Below are 18611 nucleotides of genomic sequence, written 5' to 3' on the forward strand. Positions count from 1 at the left end.
AAATGTCTTAGGTGAACAGAGATGCAGAATATTAATTTTAAGAAAAAAAAATCAGCATTTGAGAGTTCACAGGATACCAAAGGTTGGGGTCAGGCATAAACTAGAAAAAGAGAAAGTCGTGATTAAAAGCCACAAAATGGAAAATTGAAACCTCCCGTTTCTCCCTGCCCTAAATTACCAGGTAACCACTCCCTCCACTTCCCACAATGTAACTTCCCTCCCTCAAAAGTAGAATCCCAGCAGTTGAATCTGAAGACATTTGAACTGAGTGGCATCTTATTTAGCTGTGAGCAGAGGGGAGTCAGGGACTGACAGTGTGGGAATTATGTGAGACCAGCCTCAAACTCTTCCCTCGCAATAGCAGGTATATACCATTCCTTTAACTTTCTCCCAAAACAGGAGATTGTAGGGCTCTCCTCTGGAGAAGACCACAGGATAAAGTTCTCCACATGCTAACAGCTGAGACGCCATTCGCTGAATAAAGAGCATCAAGCGACATAGAAGCATAGAGCTTCGAATCTAGGTTCTAGCCTCTTACTTGTACCAATCAGAGAAAAATGAGCTTTAAGATTGTGGACCAGTGATACAATTCCATAAATCCAGTGGATAAATTAAAGGATAAATTTTTCAAAAATCTCAAGAAAATAATATTTGGGGGAAGAAATAAGAAAAAGTGAAGAAAAACAGAGGCGAAGATGAACAGGTCCATCAGCAAGAGATGTGAGAAGGCAGGATACCTGGAAGACTTATCAAAGAAACAAGAGCACTTGTCTCCATTCTGAAATGTATTGCCTTAGATTGACAAAGGAGGCCCAACTGACATTGGCTGCAACAAATTCATTCCAAGCCCCATCACCCCATGTCAGACACTAAGATGACAGCATTGACTTAAAACTTCAAACGAAGGAGCATCAGACCCACCCAGAACTTCCTAAAACTGGAGAAGACAGTGGGAAATGCTTTCAGATTTCAAAGGGACAATGACTTCAACTAGATTTCTGCCCGTGTAGACTGGCCATCAAGTGTCTGAGTAGAATAAAGCGTTTTAAATCATCAATGACTCAAAAAAAAATACCTTCTGTAACTTTTTCTCCTTGTTGTAATAATTTTATTTTGGTAATCTTTACATAGCTGATTTGGGCACAGAGGGCCAAAGGTCACAGGAAAGTGGGTAAGACCTTTGTTTCCACATTATCATTATTGTTACTTTTTTTTTTCCGGATCTGGGGTAAGGGGAAAGAAAAAGAGAGAAGCCCCACCCAGCCTCCCAACCATCCAAGGTCCCTGATGTGGGGCATGCTCCAAGGGTCCTGCTCAAGTGATTTTGATAGTTCAACAGTTTTGAGTTGCTGCCAATCCCATAACTTCTTACGAAGCCACCTGAGAAGTTAACTCAAAAAAAATGGGGACAGATAGTCCCAGGATCACAGATCTATACCAGCCTAAAACAGAGCAAAAAAGGGAAGGGGTGTGTGTGTGTGTGTGTGTGTGTGTGGTGTGTGTGTGTGTGTGTGAGAGAGAGAGAGAGAGAGAGATTGGAAAACACTGGCAAGAAGAGGCAGAGAAAGATGGAGGAGCAGGTGTCTATGCACTTGATGTTCAGCTGGGGGACATCTTCAGAGAAAGTAAAGAACTGAAATTTACCTGATTTTCCTTATCATTAATAAAAATTATTAGATCTTAATAGAGCTTTCAATTTTCAACATCTGCTACCTGTAACTATGAAACTAGCCAAATGCAAAAGACATCAAAGTTAGCCAAAGAATGGAAACATGATCAAAATGTTCTTCAGGGTCCTGTGTTGTGGACTGACAGGTAAAGCCACCTCCTACAATATAAGATTCAGTACGGTCACTGGTTTGTGTCCCAGATGTTCCATGTTCAATCCAGCTCCATGCTACTTGACTGGGAAAACAGTGGAAATGGCCCAAATGCCTGGTCCCTTGAACCCATGTGGCAGGGCTGGATGAAGCTTCTGGCTCCTGGCTTCTACCCTGCCCAGCCCTGGCAGGAGTTGCATCTGTGGAGCGAAACAGAGAATGGAAGACCTCTCTCTCTCTCTCTCGCTCTCCCTCTCTCCCTCTCTATCTCTGTAACTGACTTGCACATAAAAAATAAATCTTCCATTAAAAAAACACAAAATATGCTTTATGCATAAATAGATAGCATTGAGACCACGAAATTAATATAAACTTCAGCTGTGAATGTAGCCAGAAATGAAGACGCTACCAAGCCTGAAGAAGTACTGAGGGAAAGTCACAAAGGTTGTAAGGCAGTGAACTTCAGGGGCCAACACCACGGTGTAGCAGGTAAAGTCATGAGCTGTGATGCGGTGGTAAGCTGCTGCCTGCAGCATCTGCATCCTATATGGACATCTTTTCTTGTTACTTCTCCCATTCTGAACCAGCTCCCTGCTAAAGGCTTGAGAAGAGCAATGGAAGATGGCCAAAGTGGGTGTGGAAGACTCCCTTGGCTCCTAGCTCTTGGCTTCAGCAAGTCTCAGTGCTGGCCATTGTGCCCAATTGGGTAGTAAACCAGTAGATGGAAGACCTCTGTCTCTGCTTCTCTCTGTAACTCTAATTTTCGAACTAGATAAATATTTCTTAAAGATGAACAGCTAACATTCCTATCTACATAATTTTAAAAATCAATATATATTGTCCAAATCTTTCCTAACAGATTTATTTGTAAGTCAGAATTACCAAGACTTAGTGAGAGATGGATGAAGAGAGAGATCTTCTATGCACTGGTTTATTTCCCAAATGGCGGCAATGGTCAAGCCTGGGCCAGGCTAGAGCCAGGAACCTAATTCCAGTCCCTGTTTAAATCTAGAAAATAGCAATTTGGGACCATGTAATTTAAGTAATATGAAATTAGATGCAATATGAAATTAGATGACTGTCCAGGCACTGAATAACTATCTCTTGAGAACAGGTGGTCAAAGATGTGGGCCCTTTTCTAAGCCTTTTTATATTCTTTCCATTTCTCTTTTTTAACTTTCCGTTGTTTAACACAATTGTTACAATGTGGAAAGTGAAACTTAACTGAGTTTATTTATGATGCTTAAATACATGGTTTCACTAAATATTCTATACTGGTATATCTATCAATACATTAATGTGTTTCTAGAAATACAATAGGTGATTCATCAAAATAACTTAAATAGCATGTTTGGTCAATTTTCTTTCCTTTTTATTGACAGGGAGATTCTGGGGGCCCATTAGTGACGAAAGATCTTAAAGATACCTGGTACCTCATTGGAATTGTGAGCTGGGGTGATAACTGCGGCCAGAAGAACAAGCCTGGTGTCTACACAGAAGTGACTTATTATCGACACTGGATTGCTTCAAAAACAGGCCTCTGATTCACTTTAGAGGTTAAACGAAGAGTTGTACGCAGGCCATACAAGAGACATGTAGTCAGAAGGTGAAACACAATTATCCGAGATAAAGACTAACCCTGCCAGCACGAGACTGGAACATGACGTCATTTACAATCACTAATCAACCAATTAAGGGTTCTATTGATAAAGGAAGGTGTTGTTCTGTCTGGTTTGAAAAAAAAATAGAGAAAGTTAGCTGTTTAAATTATGTTAGCTGGAGTATGAGTCACACGAAACATTCCTGACAATTGCCAATGAGATTTTTAGAAGGCCTGTGTCAGGGGGTTCCCCTGAGAGGAAAAAACCTTTGGAAGTCTTAAAGAGTTTAGGAAATTCTTTATCATTCCTTGTTGCACACAGACAGAATTTTTCTTTCTTCTTATTCTTTCAGGTTTTCCAAGGAGCTTTGCCAACATGAAAAGTAAACTCTCTACTCCTCAACCTCTTGAGAGATACTCAGAAAAAGAAAGGAATAGAAAACAAGTTTAGTGAGGGGTCGAGCTAGAAATCACATACCCCTGTTTAGTTGTGAATCTTCATAACTCTTTTGGTGATTTTTAAACACACACACACGCACACATACACACACATACACACACATCCCAACCTACACATATGAACAGAGGAATCCTTCCTAATGAATATATGCATGAAGGTACCTGAAAACGTTTATAGAAAATGAAATAAAAGAATTTATTTTGTTGAAAAACACCGAAATTTATGCATCTTTTTTGGCAGCATAAATTTTCCATGAACTTTTTGAAACACATTCATATGGTGATTAATTAAAATCTATTTTTTGTTTTAGAAGTATTGGGCCACTTCATAAGCAGCACCAGAACAAGGACCAAAGAATTTGACAGTTGTTGATGCAATTACACGTTTTGACCATCAGGTGGAAATTTTGTGTGTTAGTTTCATAAGATTAAATACCAGAAAAGATGGAGAATTTGCTAATACCAGGAAGAATCAAAATGCTGTCTTTCTCCACAGGAAAGTTAATGTGATTCCTTTGTACTCCTACCTCTAGAAGTGTACATCCTTCCTACTGAAACCATGAAAACTCCTAATTTTTAAAAGTTTTTAAATAAATACAAATTATGAGTGCCTAGCCCACAATTGCCTGAAAGACACAATCTACTCCCTTCATAAAGTACCTCATAGAGTCATTACATGCCAGGCTTATGCATTACAGAATAAAACTGAATGAAAGCTATGTTGAAACTGCTGCTCTGCTTAGCAATGTCCTCAAAAATATTAGTGTGAGGACCTAGAGAAAATTTTACTCACTTAGTCCAAATATAAGCCTAGATATAGACTTCCTTTAAAATAAATTCTTGCTAAATTATATTCTCAAGTTCATTCAGAAGAGACTTTCTAAAGTCACACAGACCAATGTCGTTGTCCAACAGATGGTTGTCTAAGAAAACGAAACCAGAAACACAAACGGCTAAAGAAAATTGCGGGTAGTGTGCATGTCCAACAGACTCAGCACTCGGGTACCAGTTCCACACCTCCTCCTCCTTTTGAAGTAGCTAAGATTGCATACATTTAATTGTATCCTCAAATCTATAAAACCTTCAGTAGGTGCTGTGGAGTGTAGTTTAAATGGAAATACTTAGGCGTTGTCAAGGATGAGGTCCACTAGGCAGCTGGCTGTCTTTTTTCTGAACTCGCTTCAGGATACGATCACTTTGTGTGCGTATGTCTGTGTGCGACAAAGGCATGAAGATTGTTCTGTGGTCAGGTGGCAGGCTAGATTTCTGACTTTTGATGTTAAAACTTGGGAAATGGTCTTAGGGTTGTGTGAATCTCTAAACTGCTTTGTGCAACATTTAGTTTTGAATCACATGTATGCAAGCATTTATAGATTGTAATTTGAATAAAGTTGGTGATTACAGCATTCCAAAAACAGTATCAAAAAGTCTGTGTCGGGCCAACAGTATGACTTTTACAGTCTTCTTTCTTAAATATGTTGTTTGGGTCACCGGTGTACAGTTTTGCAGCCTTGTCACTGCCGATGCCTCAGCCTGGGTGATTCCTCCATCGGAAGGGGCTCTCCTGTAATTCCCTGTTGAGTTCCAGTAGGTACATTTCAGCATTCCAGTAGGTGCCCAAAGCATTCCCTTTCCTACAAATGCCAACAACAAAAAATATCCCCAGACATTGACACATGTGCACCAACAGATAAAATTGCCTGCTCTCAAGACTATTTTTGAAAATAATCATTTCTGAGGTGTGACAGATTCATTAAAGACATGACATTGAATCTTCAAAACCCACAGTATAATGCCCAAGCTGTGTATTCACTCATGTTCCTGAAAGACCTGGCAGCAGAAATGCCCAGTGCTTTAAGCATTGGCTATTTTGAATGCAGACTGCTCTCTCCATGCAGCAAATTTCTTTCATGTCCCTGCCTAGACCACAGTGGCAGAGCACCCTTAAACATTACAATAACATCAGATTTTCACACACACACACACAAGAAAGCACACTCAAAATAGCACTTGAAGCACAAGTTCCATAAAATAGTACTTACCCTTAAGTAGATGAATTCAACCATTTTATTCTATTCTGTTCCATAATATTCTGCTCTATTCCATGTTTTAAAAATGCTTACTTCATCAGCTAAATGGATTTCACAACCTCATGGATCAAGACCTGTGGTATCTATAGCACATTCTAGAATAATCCATCACTATTATTAACATTCAATTGTCATTATCTCATCTAATCCTATCTACTTCTCTCCTAACCTTCAGCCTCTCCCTATTGTACTCATTTAGCAAATTGTGGTAAGCGTATTATCCCATGCAATCATTTTATTAGCATGTTCACCATTTTATCTTTGCCTGAAAAATCCAGCCCAACGCAAATCACCATAGCTTTTAAATGCCTTTACAATTCTCCAACAGCCAATAGAATTTTCCATTGTTTGTTCTCGGTTACACTGGATGCTGTCCTCCATCTTCTAAACACACCTTCTCTTTTTGCCACTGTTCCCTTCATTCTACAAAATCAATTATCACCTCTGCCAGAAACGCTTGCCTTATTATCCCACATAAAGTGACTCCCCTCCCAAATCACTTTGAAGTTATTTCTACTGTTCCTCTAAAGCACTCATGTCACTTTCCTCTGATCTGTCATTTCTATGAGCATGTATTGTCTCTTCAAAAATATTTTAAGTTTCATAGAGCTAAATTCTACTTTACACACTTCAGTAGCCTCTATGGTATTTAACCTGACACCCCTGCTTTGTTCTCGCATGAGAAATAATTAGCATACTTGCATGTTCTCAGTCCTGGCAGTCATTTTCCTGAGGCCAACTACAGATCCTAAACTTTCTCAATATGTTCATAAGCATACACTCCAAACCTACAGTTACTCCAGGAAATAAGTTCAAGAATCAAACCTCAATAAGACAGCACTTGAAGTTTCCTTTCTGTCTGTCTGTATGGATTCCTAAGTGCCGTCCTTTCTTTTCTTTATCATGAGACCTTGTTGCTGAACAGCACTGTTGTAGAAGCCCCAAACTAGATCCACCTGCCCGACACAAAGAAACCAATCACCGAGGTCGAGGTAATGGAGAAATTCAGTATTTACTGCAAAGCACAGAGCAAGGAATCAAGCAGCTACTGATTAATTCCCAAATCCTTGAAAAGTTAAGGAGTGAAGTTTCTTACAGATAGAATTGGGGCTGAGAGGTAGGTGATCAACTCCTTTCTGAGTTCCTGGCTGATCGCTGGGGCTCATACCTTCCTTTGACTGATTGATCATTGATGTCATTCTCTCTCTCTCTTCTCTCTCCTCTCTCTCTTTCTCTCCTCTCTCTGTCTGCCCCTCAAACTCCCCTCTATTCTGTCTTTCAAATAAATAAATCTTTAAAATGATAAAGGCCTGATTATTGGTGCTCACTTGAGTCAATTAGATCACTAAACAATTTACCAATTTGCTTTAGGATTTTGTAGATGAATGGCAGATGAATGTCTATGCCACAAAGAGCCACATGAACTCTGTGATGTTATAGGCCTCGTTGTCTGGACCACAGCACCCAGATAGCTGAGCAAAAATATTTTTCTATAAGTTTCTGCAAAGAGTTATCTTTGTGTGAAAATAGGACTAATCCTGGTCTATTTTCTGTTGCTAAAACAAAATACCTGAGACCAGGTAACTGATTTAGCTCACAGTTCCGGAGGCCAGGGAGGAATTCCAGACTGTGGAACTGGTGTGACTCGTGGCACTGGCACAAGTGAGAAGTGCCTTCTTGCTGCTTCGTGACACAGCAGAGGAGCAGAGGACTCCACTTAGCCAGACAAAGCACACACACTCAAGCGCATCTCTCTTCCTCTTCTTATAAAGTCGTTGATTCCACTCTAGGGGCCTCACCCTCGTGACCTCATCTAATCCTAATTACCTCCCTAACGCCCAGCCTCCAAATACCATGAACACAGGACTTTGGGGATTAAGTTTCCAACACATGAACTCCGGACACAAACCACAGCAGCATTTAAATCAGTGGACTCTAAGTGGAGCAGCTGGTGTCTTCAATATGGGTGGACCTCATTCGGTCAACTGGAGGCCCAAAAAAAAGGAAAGCCTGATCCTCCCATAGCAAGCAGGAATTCTGCCAGTGGGCAGCCTTCAGACTTGAACTGCAGCACTGGCTGCTCCTTGGTCCCCAGGCAAGCCCACCCTGCTGAATAAGGACTTGCCGACCTCCATAGTTGCATCAGCTGATTCCTTAAAATAACCTCTTTCTAAAGTCAACCTTCCCCTTAAAAACCTCTTTCTAAAGTCAAACATCTCTTATTGGGTCTACTTCTCTGGGGGAATCTTGACTGGCATACACCCTATATGAGATCCTGGCGCATGCAAGACAAGGACTTCAGCTGCTAGGCTACTGCGCCAGGCCCAGTTTGCTTCCTTTTAAAGTATCTGAAGACAAAACCGAAAATCATTTTGTGGTAATATTTAAGGTAATTTCATTTCCTGCAATGTATTTGCTTTCCCATCTGCCCCAGTGATAGAGACCTGGTCTGTGCTCTTGCAGGAAGCTGTAGTGGTTCCCTGGGCTTTTAAACAGAGCCTTGCCTGTGGAAATTCGTATCATGGATAAAGACCTTTAAGCAACAGAACTGCCCAGATATAGGTATAAATTTGTAATTAACCTCATTAAAAATATCACCTTATATAAGAGACAACATATGATTAAAATGTAGTCTGAGTTCCAGGAGATTACAATTAAATTTCTCTTATTTTATTATCATTTTGGCTCCCTTTCATTTCATTAATGATGCTAGAAAGAATTTCCTAACATATTATTTGTTAATATTGAACAGGAATCATATGTATGCTGTATTTTTTTAAAAGATTTATTTATTTTTATGGAAATGCAAATATAAAGAGAGGAGGAAAAACAGAGAGGAAGATCTTCTGCCAATGATTCACTCCCCAAGCAGCCGCAATGGCCAGAGCTGAGCCAATCCAAAGCCAGGGAGCCTGGAGTCTCTTCCGGATCCCCACACGGCTGCAGGGACCCAAGGCTTTGGGCCGTCCTTGATCGCTTTCCCAGGCCACAAGCAGGGAGCTGGATGGGAAGCGGGGCTGCTAGGATTAGAACCACTGCCTATATGGGATCCCGGTGCTTTCAAAGCGAGGACTTTAGCCACTAGGCTGCTGCACCAGCCCCATATGCTGTATTTTTATAATGATCTTAATATAGCCAAAATAATTTCATAATTCCAGCTGATGAGCTTATTACTGCTCAATGAGTCCTTGAAAATGAAAAAAGTGACACAAAAGGCAGAACATTAGAAAAAAAATAACATTCACAGAGAGAGAGAGAGAGAGGCTGAAGCTAGGAGCCAAGAATACAGCTCAGGTCCTCAACATGGTGGCAGGAACCCAGGTACTTGAACATCCCCTGTTGCCTCCCAGGGTGCACTTTGGGAGGCAGGGGGCACAGCTGTAGACTACCCACCCAGGTAGCTGGGTGCAGCAATGGCATTCTCACCAGAGACAGTTATGGTGAACTTGTCCATTTAAGAGCAACTAAGCACAGGCTTCTATAGGGAGGGTCCATGGAAACAAGTCTTAGGGTAGTAACAATATTTCTATTAGATATAAACATTTGTCACATATTACAAGCCTTGCTAATCAATACAACTGTCACATGCTTTGCCAGGTAGCACTGTGTAGCCCACCACAACTTATGGAAGCCACCCACATCCTGCAGTTCACAAGTTTACCACAAAATGGGTATGGGCTGGGATAGGCATGGGGAGGAGGCGACCGAGTTACTGGAAAGTATCCAGATTAACCAGAAGAGGTTGTGTAGATGGGAAATATCTGGAGGGCCTTAGGCTTCTTACCAACTCTGTGGGTCCACAGGGGTCTCAAGGTGCCATCAAAACCAAGTGGGAGGAGGAGGAGGAGGGGGTCTCAAGTCCCTAGACCTGCACTAAAGCCTTGCTCTTGCTGCCCCTTGCATAGGCTAAGTGAGCCGAGACCCATCCCGGCACCCACTCGTCCACACACTTTAGCCTGAAGATGGACTCAGAAGCAGAGCCAGTTCTCAAACCCATTCTACTATAGAATAGAGTGCTCCAAGCAGCAGCTTAACTGCTGCAACGAGTGTCCATCCCCAGAACTGTGGCTTTCCTCGATTTTTATCTACATGATAAAAATGCAAAACTTACCAGAAAATGTTATTGTAATGTAACTTCCAAATAAGATTTCTTTTTACTTACTAATTTGATAGGCAGAAAAACAGATAGACAGACACAAAGATATCAGACAGATAAACAAAAAGAGATCTACACACTGGTTCACTGGTCCATGACAGAGGAGGCTGGACCAGGCTCAAGCCAGGAGCCAGGGTTCTCCCACAAGGGTGTCAGTGATACAGATAAAGGGACTTGAGTCATCATTTGTCGCTTTCCAGGGTTTGCATTCACAGGAAGCTGGAATAGGGATCAGATCTGTGACTAGCCCAGGCACTCTGATGACAGATGCAGCTTTTCAAGTAGTGTCTTAAATGATGGGCCACACCCACCTCAAGAGAAGGTATGTTTCATGACTTGTAACACTCCTAATGAAATCAGATGCTGCAGAGGTATCTTGCAGAGAGGACTACCCTCGGCTGCAAGGAACCTATCCAATGAAAATGTTCGCAACAAACCAAATGGTGCTGCTGGCTAAAGCTCTCCAGGCCAGTAAGACAAACCCAAATCTATCTGTGTGAGCAGAGTGCATGATTCCCCAAATACAGAAGGTGGTCAAGGCAGTTCAAGATGATCAAATTGCCACCAACGTATTAACTTCCTTGTGGAACAGTGCCATTCTGCAGGTGCAGGGTTTGTCTATGCTAATGTCAGGGGGCCCAGTGCTCTAACTAGTGGTCCATGCCACTGTATCTAGGCAGGGCCCACAACTCTCCCACCAGGGACACATCATTTATGTACCCATCATACTGGTACTAGGTGACTGTGGAGCACTCAGTTGTGCCATATTGCCCAAGATAGAGTAGATTCCGATCATGTAATTTCAAAAATGAATCTGAGGTGGAGTGGGTATGGATCCTTGTACCTACAAAACTGTGTCGTGGAAAAAAAATAAAGCCTAGACAAGAATAGAGAAGTCGATTCCCTTCAGTGTCCCTCTTTCAAGCACATTCTTGAGAGTCTTGATGAATGGATCTTCCTATGGCCTCACTTTCTGACGGGACCTTTACTCCCGTCTTCTGCTGTCTCCTGTAACAATCTCAACACTGAAGCCTTGCTCACCATAGACAATCACTGACTCTGGAGTAATAGATCTGTCTCACATCAATCTTTAACTATCATTGCAGCTCAGCCACTCTACCCAGTCCTGTTCTTAGTGTTCAACTTTTTCTGCTTACTCACTGTTTAAGAGGAAGGCTACTTGATAAGGTACCATAAAGGTACTCTGGATCCCACACTTACCTTTTCCAACTGTATTAATTCTCAGCAATCCATTACCTCCCTATTGGCCCTAAACACAACCTAACGACAACCAGGCAATTCTGCTCTGCTTCTCTTTATCATCCCCTGCATTTACACCTTTCAAACACATGAATCATCACACTGAAAGTCATGTTCACCCCCTATCACTATGCCAGCCAAGCTCACCACTGGTGAGAGTTCTAAAAATCAGACTACAGGAAGAGGTTAAGATTGACAAAGACACCCTCATCCCACATCAAAGTGCCTGGGTTCAATATCCAGACATAAATCCCAACAAAGCAGACCCTAGGAGGTAGCAACTAATGGTACAAGTAATTGGGCCTTTGCTATACACTTGGGGGTGCTGGACTGAGTTCTTGAATCCTGGTTTGCTCTGACCCAATTACAGCCTTTGAAGATATAAGATGAATGAACTGCTAGGTAAAAAGTAGCTTGATCTCTCTCTCTCTCTCTCTCTCTCTTCCTGAAATTAAAAATAAAAATCAGACTCTGCCTTTGTGGTGAAGGCCATTAGCATGTCATCTACCAGGTACTCACTGCCAACTGGGCAGTGAGTAATCCATTTCATTTACCTAATCTTAATGTCTTTGGTCTCTACTACCTAGTAGCACCAGTTAAGTTGTTGGGAAGTGTATTTTGCTGGGTTATGAGTCCTCTGAATCTCAGTAAATTGGTATTTTAGTTGTGATTCATATAACTCTTCTTTGACAGCTCTTATTTTGTGGTGAATGTTTTCCTTATGACATAAGCTGTAACTGAGTCAAATTGCTGACGGACGGCACAGAAACCCATTACTTCACAACGGCAGGCTAACAGCCACACTGACACAACTGAGACAGCTTGGGCCTGGAACTTCTCTCTCCAAAGCTAACATCGAAAAGTTAAGATAATGCACCTTGTGGGCTAAAATGCTAGTGTCTCAAACTGCAATTTGAGACATGACCTATTATAACTCCATTTCCCTATAAGAATTCACTGAGAGAGGCATCAGCCCTCAGAGGTTCTGCTATGGGCAAATGCCCTTTACTCATTGTGGACAGCATGACAGCATCTGAACTAACTAAACATTACCTTGAAGGGACCTGTGTCCAGGCCATACGGAACACATCCTCAAGATGAATGGTCCTTGGTTCATTATTAGCACTTTGTAATTGACATTCTATTTTTAAACTTCTTTTTCCTATTTTTTCATGTCTCTTTTGCTTACTCTTCTATGTCTTTTAAAAACTAACTAGGCAGCTGTCTTTGCCTCATTAGGCTTATCATTTAATTAAAGAATAAAGAAATTTACTTCTCTGGAAAAATTATAATCCTTGAGGTTGGGATTGGCTCTAGGTATTGAGGAAATCAGCTCATTCTTGCTAACCCAATATGGAATGGGTTGTCTTCTCATCAGACACACAGACTACCAGAGTTTCATGAGCAGCAATAACATCCATTAAGGGAAATGGAGAGGTGCTGGAATGGGAATACTTGGTACAGAGTGAGAGTCTGAAAATCTCTGGTAGACCAACAGGTACTGTAAAATAAACATTGCCTGTTAGAGAAATCCACATTGTGTAGAAAAGCCATCTTGTGTCATCACAACCTTAAAGTGATTTGTGCCATGTCAGTGTGCACATGGCTGGAAAATGGAAGAACATCCTGATAAAGCCAACAGCTCCAGACTGCAAGGCTGTACCTGACAGCAGTAATCATGCCTGTTTATTCTGTTTCTCTCACATCTGAGGCCGTGTTGACCCTCCAGAGGGTACCCTTCACCTGGGTAACTAATTCCTAGAAACAGAAAGCCACTCCTGTATCAAAGGCCTTTCTTACACAAACCAACCAATCTCAATTTTACATTCCAACCATTCCCCTTTCGAAGCTCTTACTCTCTGGGCCATTGCCCTCATCATGCCAGGGCCTATCAGGCACGTTAGGGCAGCCGCTCAGCTTCAGGGTCCCTGAAATTATTCAAACTAGCAATCCTAAACTTGATTACCCTGTCTCATGCATTCCTGCCTATGGGAGCCATCACACGGACCTTATCCACAGAGCGTTCCTCTTGCCGCTTCTTTGCTGCTGACTGACTCTAGTACTTCTCTGTGTGGATTGGTGTGGCATGGTGTGTACTCTCCTCTCAGGAACTCTATGTAACAAACTTTATTTTCAATGGTAACTATCTTCTGATCTGGTGACCTCATAATACAAGCAAATAAATACAAATAAAATAAATAAAAAATAAAAACCACGTTTAAAAGACAGGGACTCAGTCCTTGCGAACTAAGTAGAAAGCTTTGACTTTAAGCAGTTTGAAGGCTACCTTTATGTCTGCTTGCAAGGATGGTTTTTTTAACAGCTGAAACAGTTACACTGTGGCAGAAGACAGTGAATTTTTACTCACTAATTCAAAAACTTAAAAATCTACTGTGTAATAATCCCTCACAAAAATATATTTAGTTTTATAATAACTACAAAAGGAGTAAACTGACATGAGATATTGTTGAGAAACCAATTTGCCCTGATTTAATAAGGGCACATATGAAATTAAATCTCTAAGCAGACCTACATGACAATTCTAATTTGGAAACTAGTAAGAAATCTATTCAAAGAGTAGGAAGAGATGATAAAAGCTTAGGAAATAGGTCTAGAAGTCACACAGGTAGAAGACTTCTCACGCAGCTAAAAGGAATTTGGTGAATCGAGCAGAGGAGGAAAGGAAGGTGAAAGGCAGCAGTCAGCTACTGCGAGGCTCTGCCAACCATGACAAGGAAAACAGATTCCATCTTCAGGGGAAGACATTACTGGGAAACTTTAAAAGGAATCGTGACATATTCCAATTTGTAATGATCACTTTGTATGTGTGAAAACAAAAACAAATCGGAGTGGGGGAAAAAAGCTCTTGAAGAGACAAAGAGACCAATCAGAAGGTTGTGTGAGCAATTCCCAGTGGAGAGATGACCTTGGCCTGTGGTCATGTGGTGACAGATGGGTGAGGACAAGAAAAGAAGCAAATTCAATGAGTACTTTCGCACAAAAAGGATTTAGAGAACAGGTGATGCCCAGGATGACACTCAGGTTTGCGGTGCGAAAACCAGGGTGTATTGGAAGTGCCTTGTGAAGAGAGGGGAGAAGACAGGAGAAGCAGGTTTAGAAAGAGGAAGGATGAAGAGGTGGATACCAAGTACAGCTGAGATAATTATCCTTCCCAGGGAGGAGGAAACCCTCTGCCTTCTGTTCTCGTAAGAAGGCTATGGGCAAATGCATCCAGAGTTAAACATGTAAAAACAGGAAGCTGAGGGAGTGTCCATCTGAAAGCTTCTATTTTTCCCTCAATAATAGGAAGGCTAGTCATCTGCTGAAAACAAGGGCAGGAAATACTGCTTGGCAAACAAAGGCTTGGGGAAGAGGACAAGATTTAGCAGACAGTTTTCTAAACACTAAAGTAGGTGCTGGCTGGGAACACCTGAATGTTATGCTAGGCAGTGTCAGAGAGGTAACATCAGCAGACATGTTAACAGCAACACTAATAGATCCTAGGAGCTTCACATTTGCAAGGTCCTTTACTGTGACTTGACTGAATGTGATTTCCACAACTCCATGAGAAAATTTTAGTTCCATCTTTACATATAATAAAAAGTGAGAATGATGAAGGTGTGTTATGGACATGCTGAATAGCAAATAGGAGAGCCAAACTAAGGAATATTCTCAACAATAGAGAACACTGTGTCCAGTAGAGAAGGTATATACAACAGGATGTATTTATCATTCTACTCAACTACCTAAAAGTTTTAGCCCACACAATTAAATTTGCAAAGTCCATTTGTTACCCAAACCATAAATTTATGTTTAGCATCCTACTGTCAACATATATTTAGCAGTTTCGTTTGCAACCCATCTTTTATTCCAATGTAGAGATGCATTCTGCAAAGTATCTTCTCTTGTTGGTATGATAGTCTCTATTATACAGTTCCACTAGATGAATATATGTATATACACGTTTACATATATATCTACTGATCTTGTGTTTTGCATGAAGGATGTCTTATATCAGAGAGAACATATGATATTTGTCCTTTTGGGATTGGCTTATTTCGTTGAACATAGTGTTCTCTAATTGGTAGAATTTCATTCTTTGTAATGGCTGAGTAGTATCCCACAGAGTAGACATGCAAGTTTCTTTATCCACTCCTCTTTCCACGGGCATCTGTGTTGTTTCCATGTCTTTCTCCATATGCAGATTTTATTTCCTTGGGTATATTCCCAAAAGGGCATATGATAGATCAATTTTCAGTTTTCTTAGCACCCTCCATATTGACTTCCATTGTGGTTGTACTAGTCTACACTCTCACAAACAGTAAAGGAGGCTACCTTTCTCCCCTCATCCATGCCAGCAGGTGTTGTTAGAGGAGTTCTAAATGTAGACCAATTTCATTAGGATGTTCGACTTTCTACCATTGTCTATACCTACAATGCCATGATACCCTTAAATAGAATGATGGACTTATTACTGTTGTTGAAGGATTATACTTTTGTTTCAATAAAGAAGAAAACTGTGGAGGAAGGGGAGGTGGGGAGAGTTGAAGGGGAAATCCCTGAGCCTAAGGAACTGTATCTTGAAAAAAATGTCTAAACATACTATATTCCTCTTAACTTCCTCCCTGCCTGAACCTCCCCATCCTAATCGGAGGCCCACATGGTTGTGCATCCCTCTCAACTATGTAAACAAAATTAAAAGTAATATTAAAAATATTCTAAAAAATTAAAAATCATAAGCTTTTCCTGATTCATTAACACTTAGAGTGAATGAAAATATTTGTATTTAAGTTACATCTTTTAGCCTTTGATGATAGGCACATTGTCTTTCTGTTTCTGTCACTACAACAGCTCTGTAAGCAAGGTCATGGTAAATTCAGTCCCAACCACAGTCATATGAGTATACCGTCTGGATGTCATGACCAAACAAACTCCAAATTCAAAGCAAACACTACTGCTCCACACCTTCTTAGATCATCAGTCTTTTGTGTTACTTTTTTCCTTACATTATTATGACGGACTCCATAGAATAATTCATACATTCTTCAAAGCCAAGTCTTTTAACAAACAATGACACAGAGATATTCCAGCTTAAGATTCAATTATTTGAAGATATTCTCTTCACCAAAACTGCTCCTCCTCAGCTTTGAAAAGGGAAAGACACTCAAATGTTCTTACATGGAGTGACTTATCTTCTATCAAAACAAAATTCTCTACTAACTTCCTATCAATCCTCCTCAGCCAGGTTGCTTTAGATTGTGTGACTGTGCAATTGGAGGACTAAATCCATGTTTATAACATGGAGAAAGAATTTGCTCATATTTTATGAATATTCTTGACTTCTGTATTGGCAGTCTCTGCAAGGATCAGCCACAGGCTATCCTGCCACTCCCTGAGGATCTGCTGTCTCTGTCATGAGCAATCGATTGCTTCACAAACCATAATTTCATGCCCCACCTCGCTTTCTGTGTGGAGTTCATGACAAGCATGCAGGAAGTCACTTTCAGATTGAGTTCTGTTTCCCCCATGCCACTCTCCTGACTCATTCTGTGTTTGTTGTGAATTGTACTCAAGTCCTAGTCTCTGTAGTAATACACTAAGTTATTGTGTGTTCAAACAATTTATCCTAAGTGCTTGCGTGTAAAAAAAAAAGGGCCTTGGGTGAGAATGACAGAAAATAATACAAAGTATGAGAAAGGGAGGTGTGAATAGGGAAGAGCACTGTAAATACAAAAAAAGAAGGTAACACTTCAAATCACACCAAAAAAATACTTTTTAAATGTCACTAAAATATTTAAATTATTTGCTTCAATAAGACTCTTCACTTCAGTAAAATGAAAAGGCAAGCCTACATACATGAATATGGATTTCAAAGAATATTTTACTATGTTAAAAATAAAAATATTCTACTTCACAGCTCTGAAACACATGAAGTGTGCTCCCTATACAAAAGTAAAACAGTAAAATTAAGAAAAGAAAATCCCATGGTATATTATGATCAAAAAGAAGATAGTTTCAGAATTCTATGATGAATCCACTCAGTGTAGTGTGATCTGTCCTTTAAAATGCAGCTAGTAAAGTTGATAATGAGTAAGGAATCTAGGTATGACATTTCCAAGTTTTTTCTGATTGTAATTTGCACCAAAGTCAGAAGATATAAATACATAGCTACTGTAAATGAAATTTAGCAATAAGCATGTGATCAGTTAATAACATCAAGTATAAATACATGATACAAATTTATACCCATGAGACATAACTATTGTGTAAAGATTAGTGCACATGAAAAGCATATGAAGTTAATATATAAAATGAAAATAAATGGTTAAGGTAACACTGTTCAAAATTGGTTTTTTTACATTACTTCATTACTTCTTTTACTAAAAAGCTCAATGACAGAATATCAGGTATCAAATACAAGATCTGAAAACACATTCAGGAGTGATAGTGAGAAATTACTACTGTCACAGCTGTCCAGTTTCCACATTAAACAATGGACAAATAGCTGAACATAGCTCAAGTTGCAGTTCTGGCATAAATGTATTAGCTATTCTATACTAGGGACAAAATTATTCAGTTCTCCAGAAGAAAGAGACCTATAAGACCCCTTAATCTACTTCCATTTCCTCATCAGGTTCAGAGACCAGTTTAGTAAAAATGATTTTTGCACAATTAGTTATTTCAATGGTTAAAGACTAGAACCCAAGTTTTATATCCAGTCTAATTCTGCTGTAGGGTTCAATTCTTTAGAAATCACTCTCTCTAATGAAGTAATCCCAGCATAGCTTTCCAAATTTATCTTCTGGTCCTTCCAAGATGTAGCATAGCTATTATGGAGAATCTTCAGAGATCTGAAATCATATCTATCATTATAACTCAGCAATTGCACTCCTGGGAATTAACCTTAATAGAATGAAGTCAGCATACCAGAAAGTTATTTGTATGCCCACATTTATGGTAGGTCAATTTATAATAGATAAGATACAGTATTAAAAACCAATGCCAGTCAATAGATGATTGGCTAAAGACAATGTGGTATACATGCACTGCTGAATGCTACTCAGACATAGCAAAGAATGAAATTCTCTCTTTTGAAACAAAATGAGTACAGCTGGAAATCACTATGCTTGATGAAATAAACCAGTCCCAAAAAGACAAACATCATATATTTCCTTGATCTGTGATCATACACAGAGTACAGAAACATAATGTATATGAGAGAGATT

At 40.1% G+C, this 18611-nt stretch overlaps 1 protein-coding gene across 1 annotated transcript in view; it reads left to right on the plus strand.

The window, feature by feature from the left end:
• Positions 1–3658, plus strand: part of TMPRSS11A (transmembrane serine protease 11A) — a 38787-nt gene extending 35129 nt beyond the window's left edge. Inside the window, exon 9 of the mRNA XM_004590894.2 lies at positions 3203–3658. Within this exon, the coding sequence (XP_004590951.2) occupies positions 3203–3364 (162 nt within the window). The 3' untranslated portion in view covers positions 3365–3658. The remainder of the gene's footprint in view (positions 1–3202) is intronic.
• Positions 3659–18611: the final 14953 nt, after the last annotated feature.

This window comes from Ochotona princeps, chromosome 7, assembly GCF_030435755.1.
Source record: "Ochotona princeps isolate mOchPri1 chromosome 7, mOchPri1.hap1, whole genome shotgun sequence".
Classification (NCBI taxonomy): Eukaryota; Metazoa; Chordata; class Mammalia; order Lagomorpha; family Ochotonidae; genus Ochotona; species Ochotona princeps.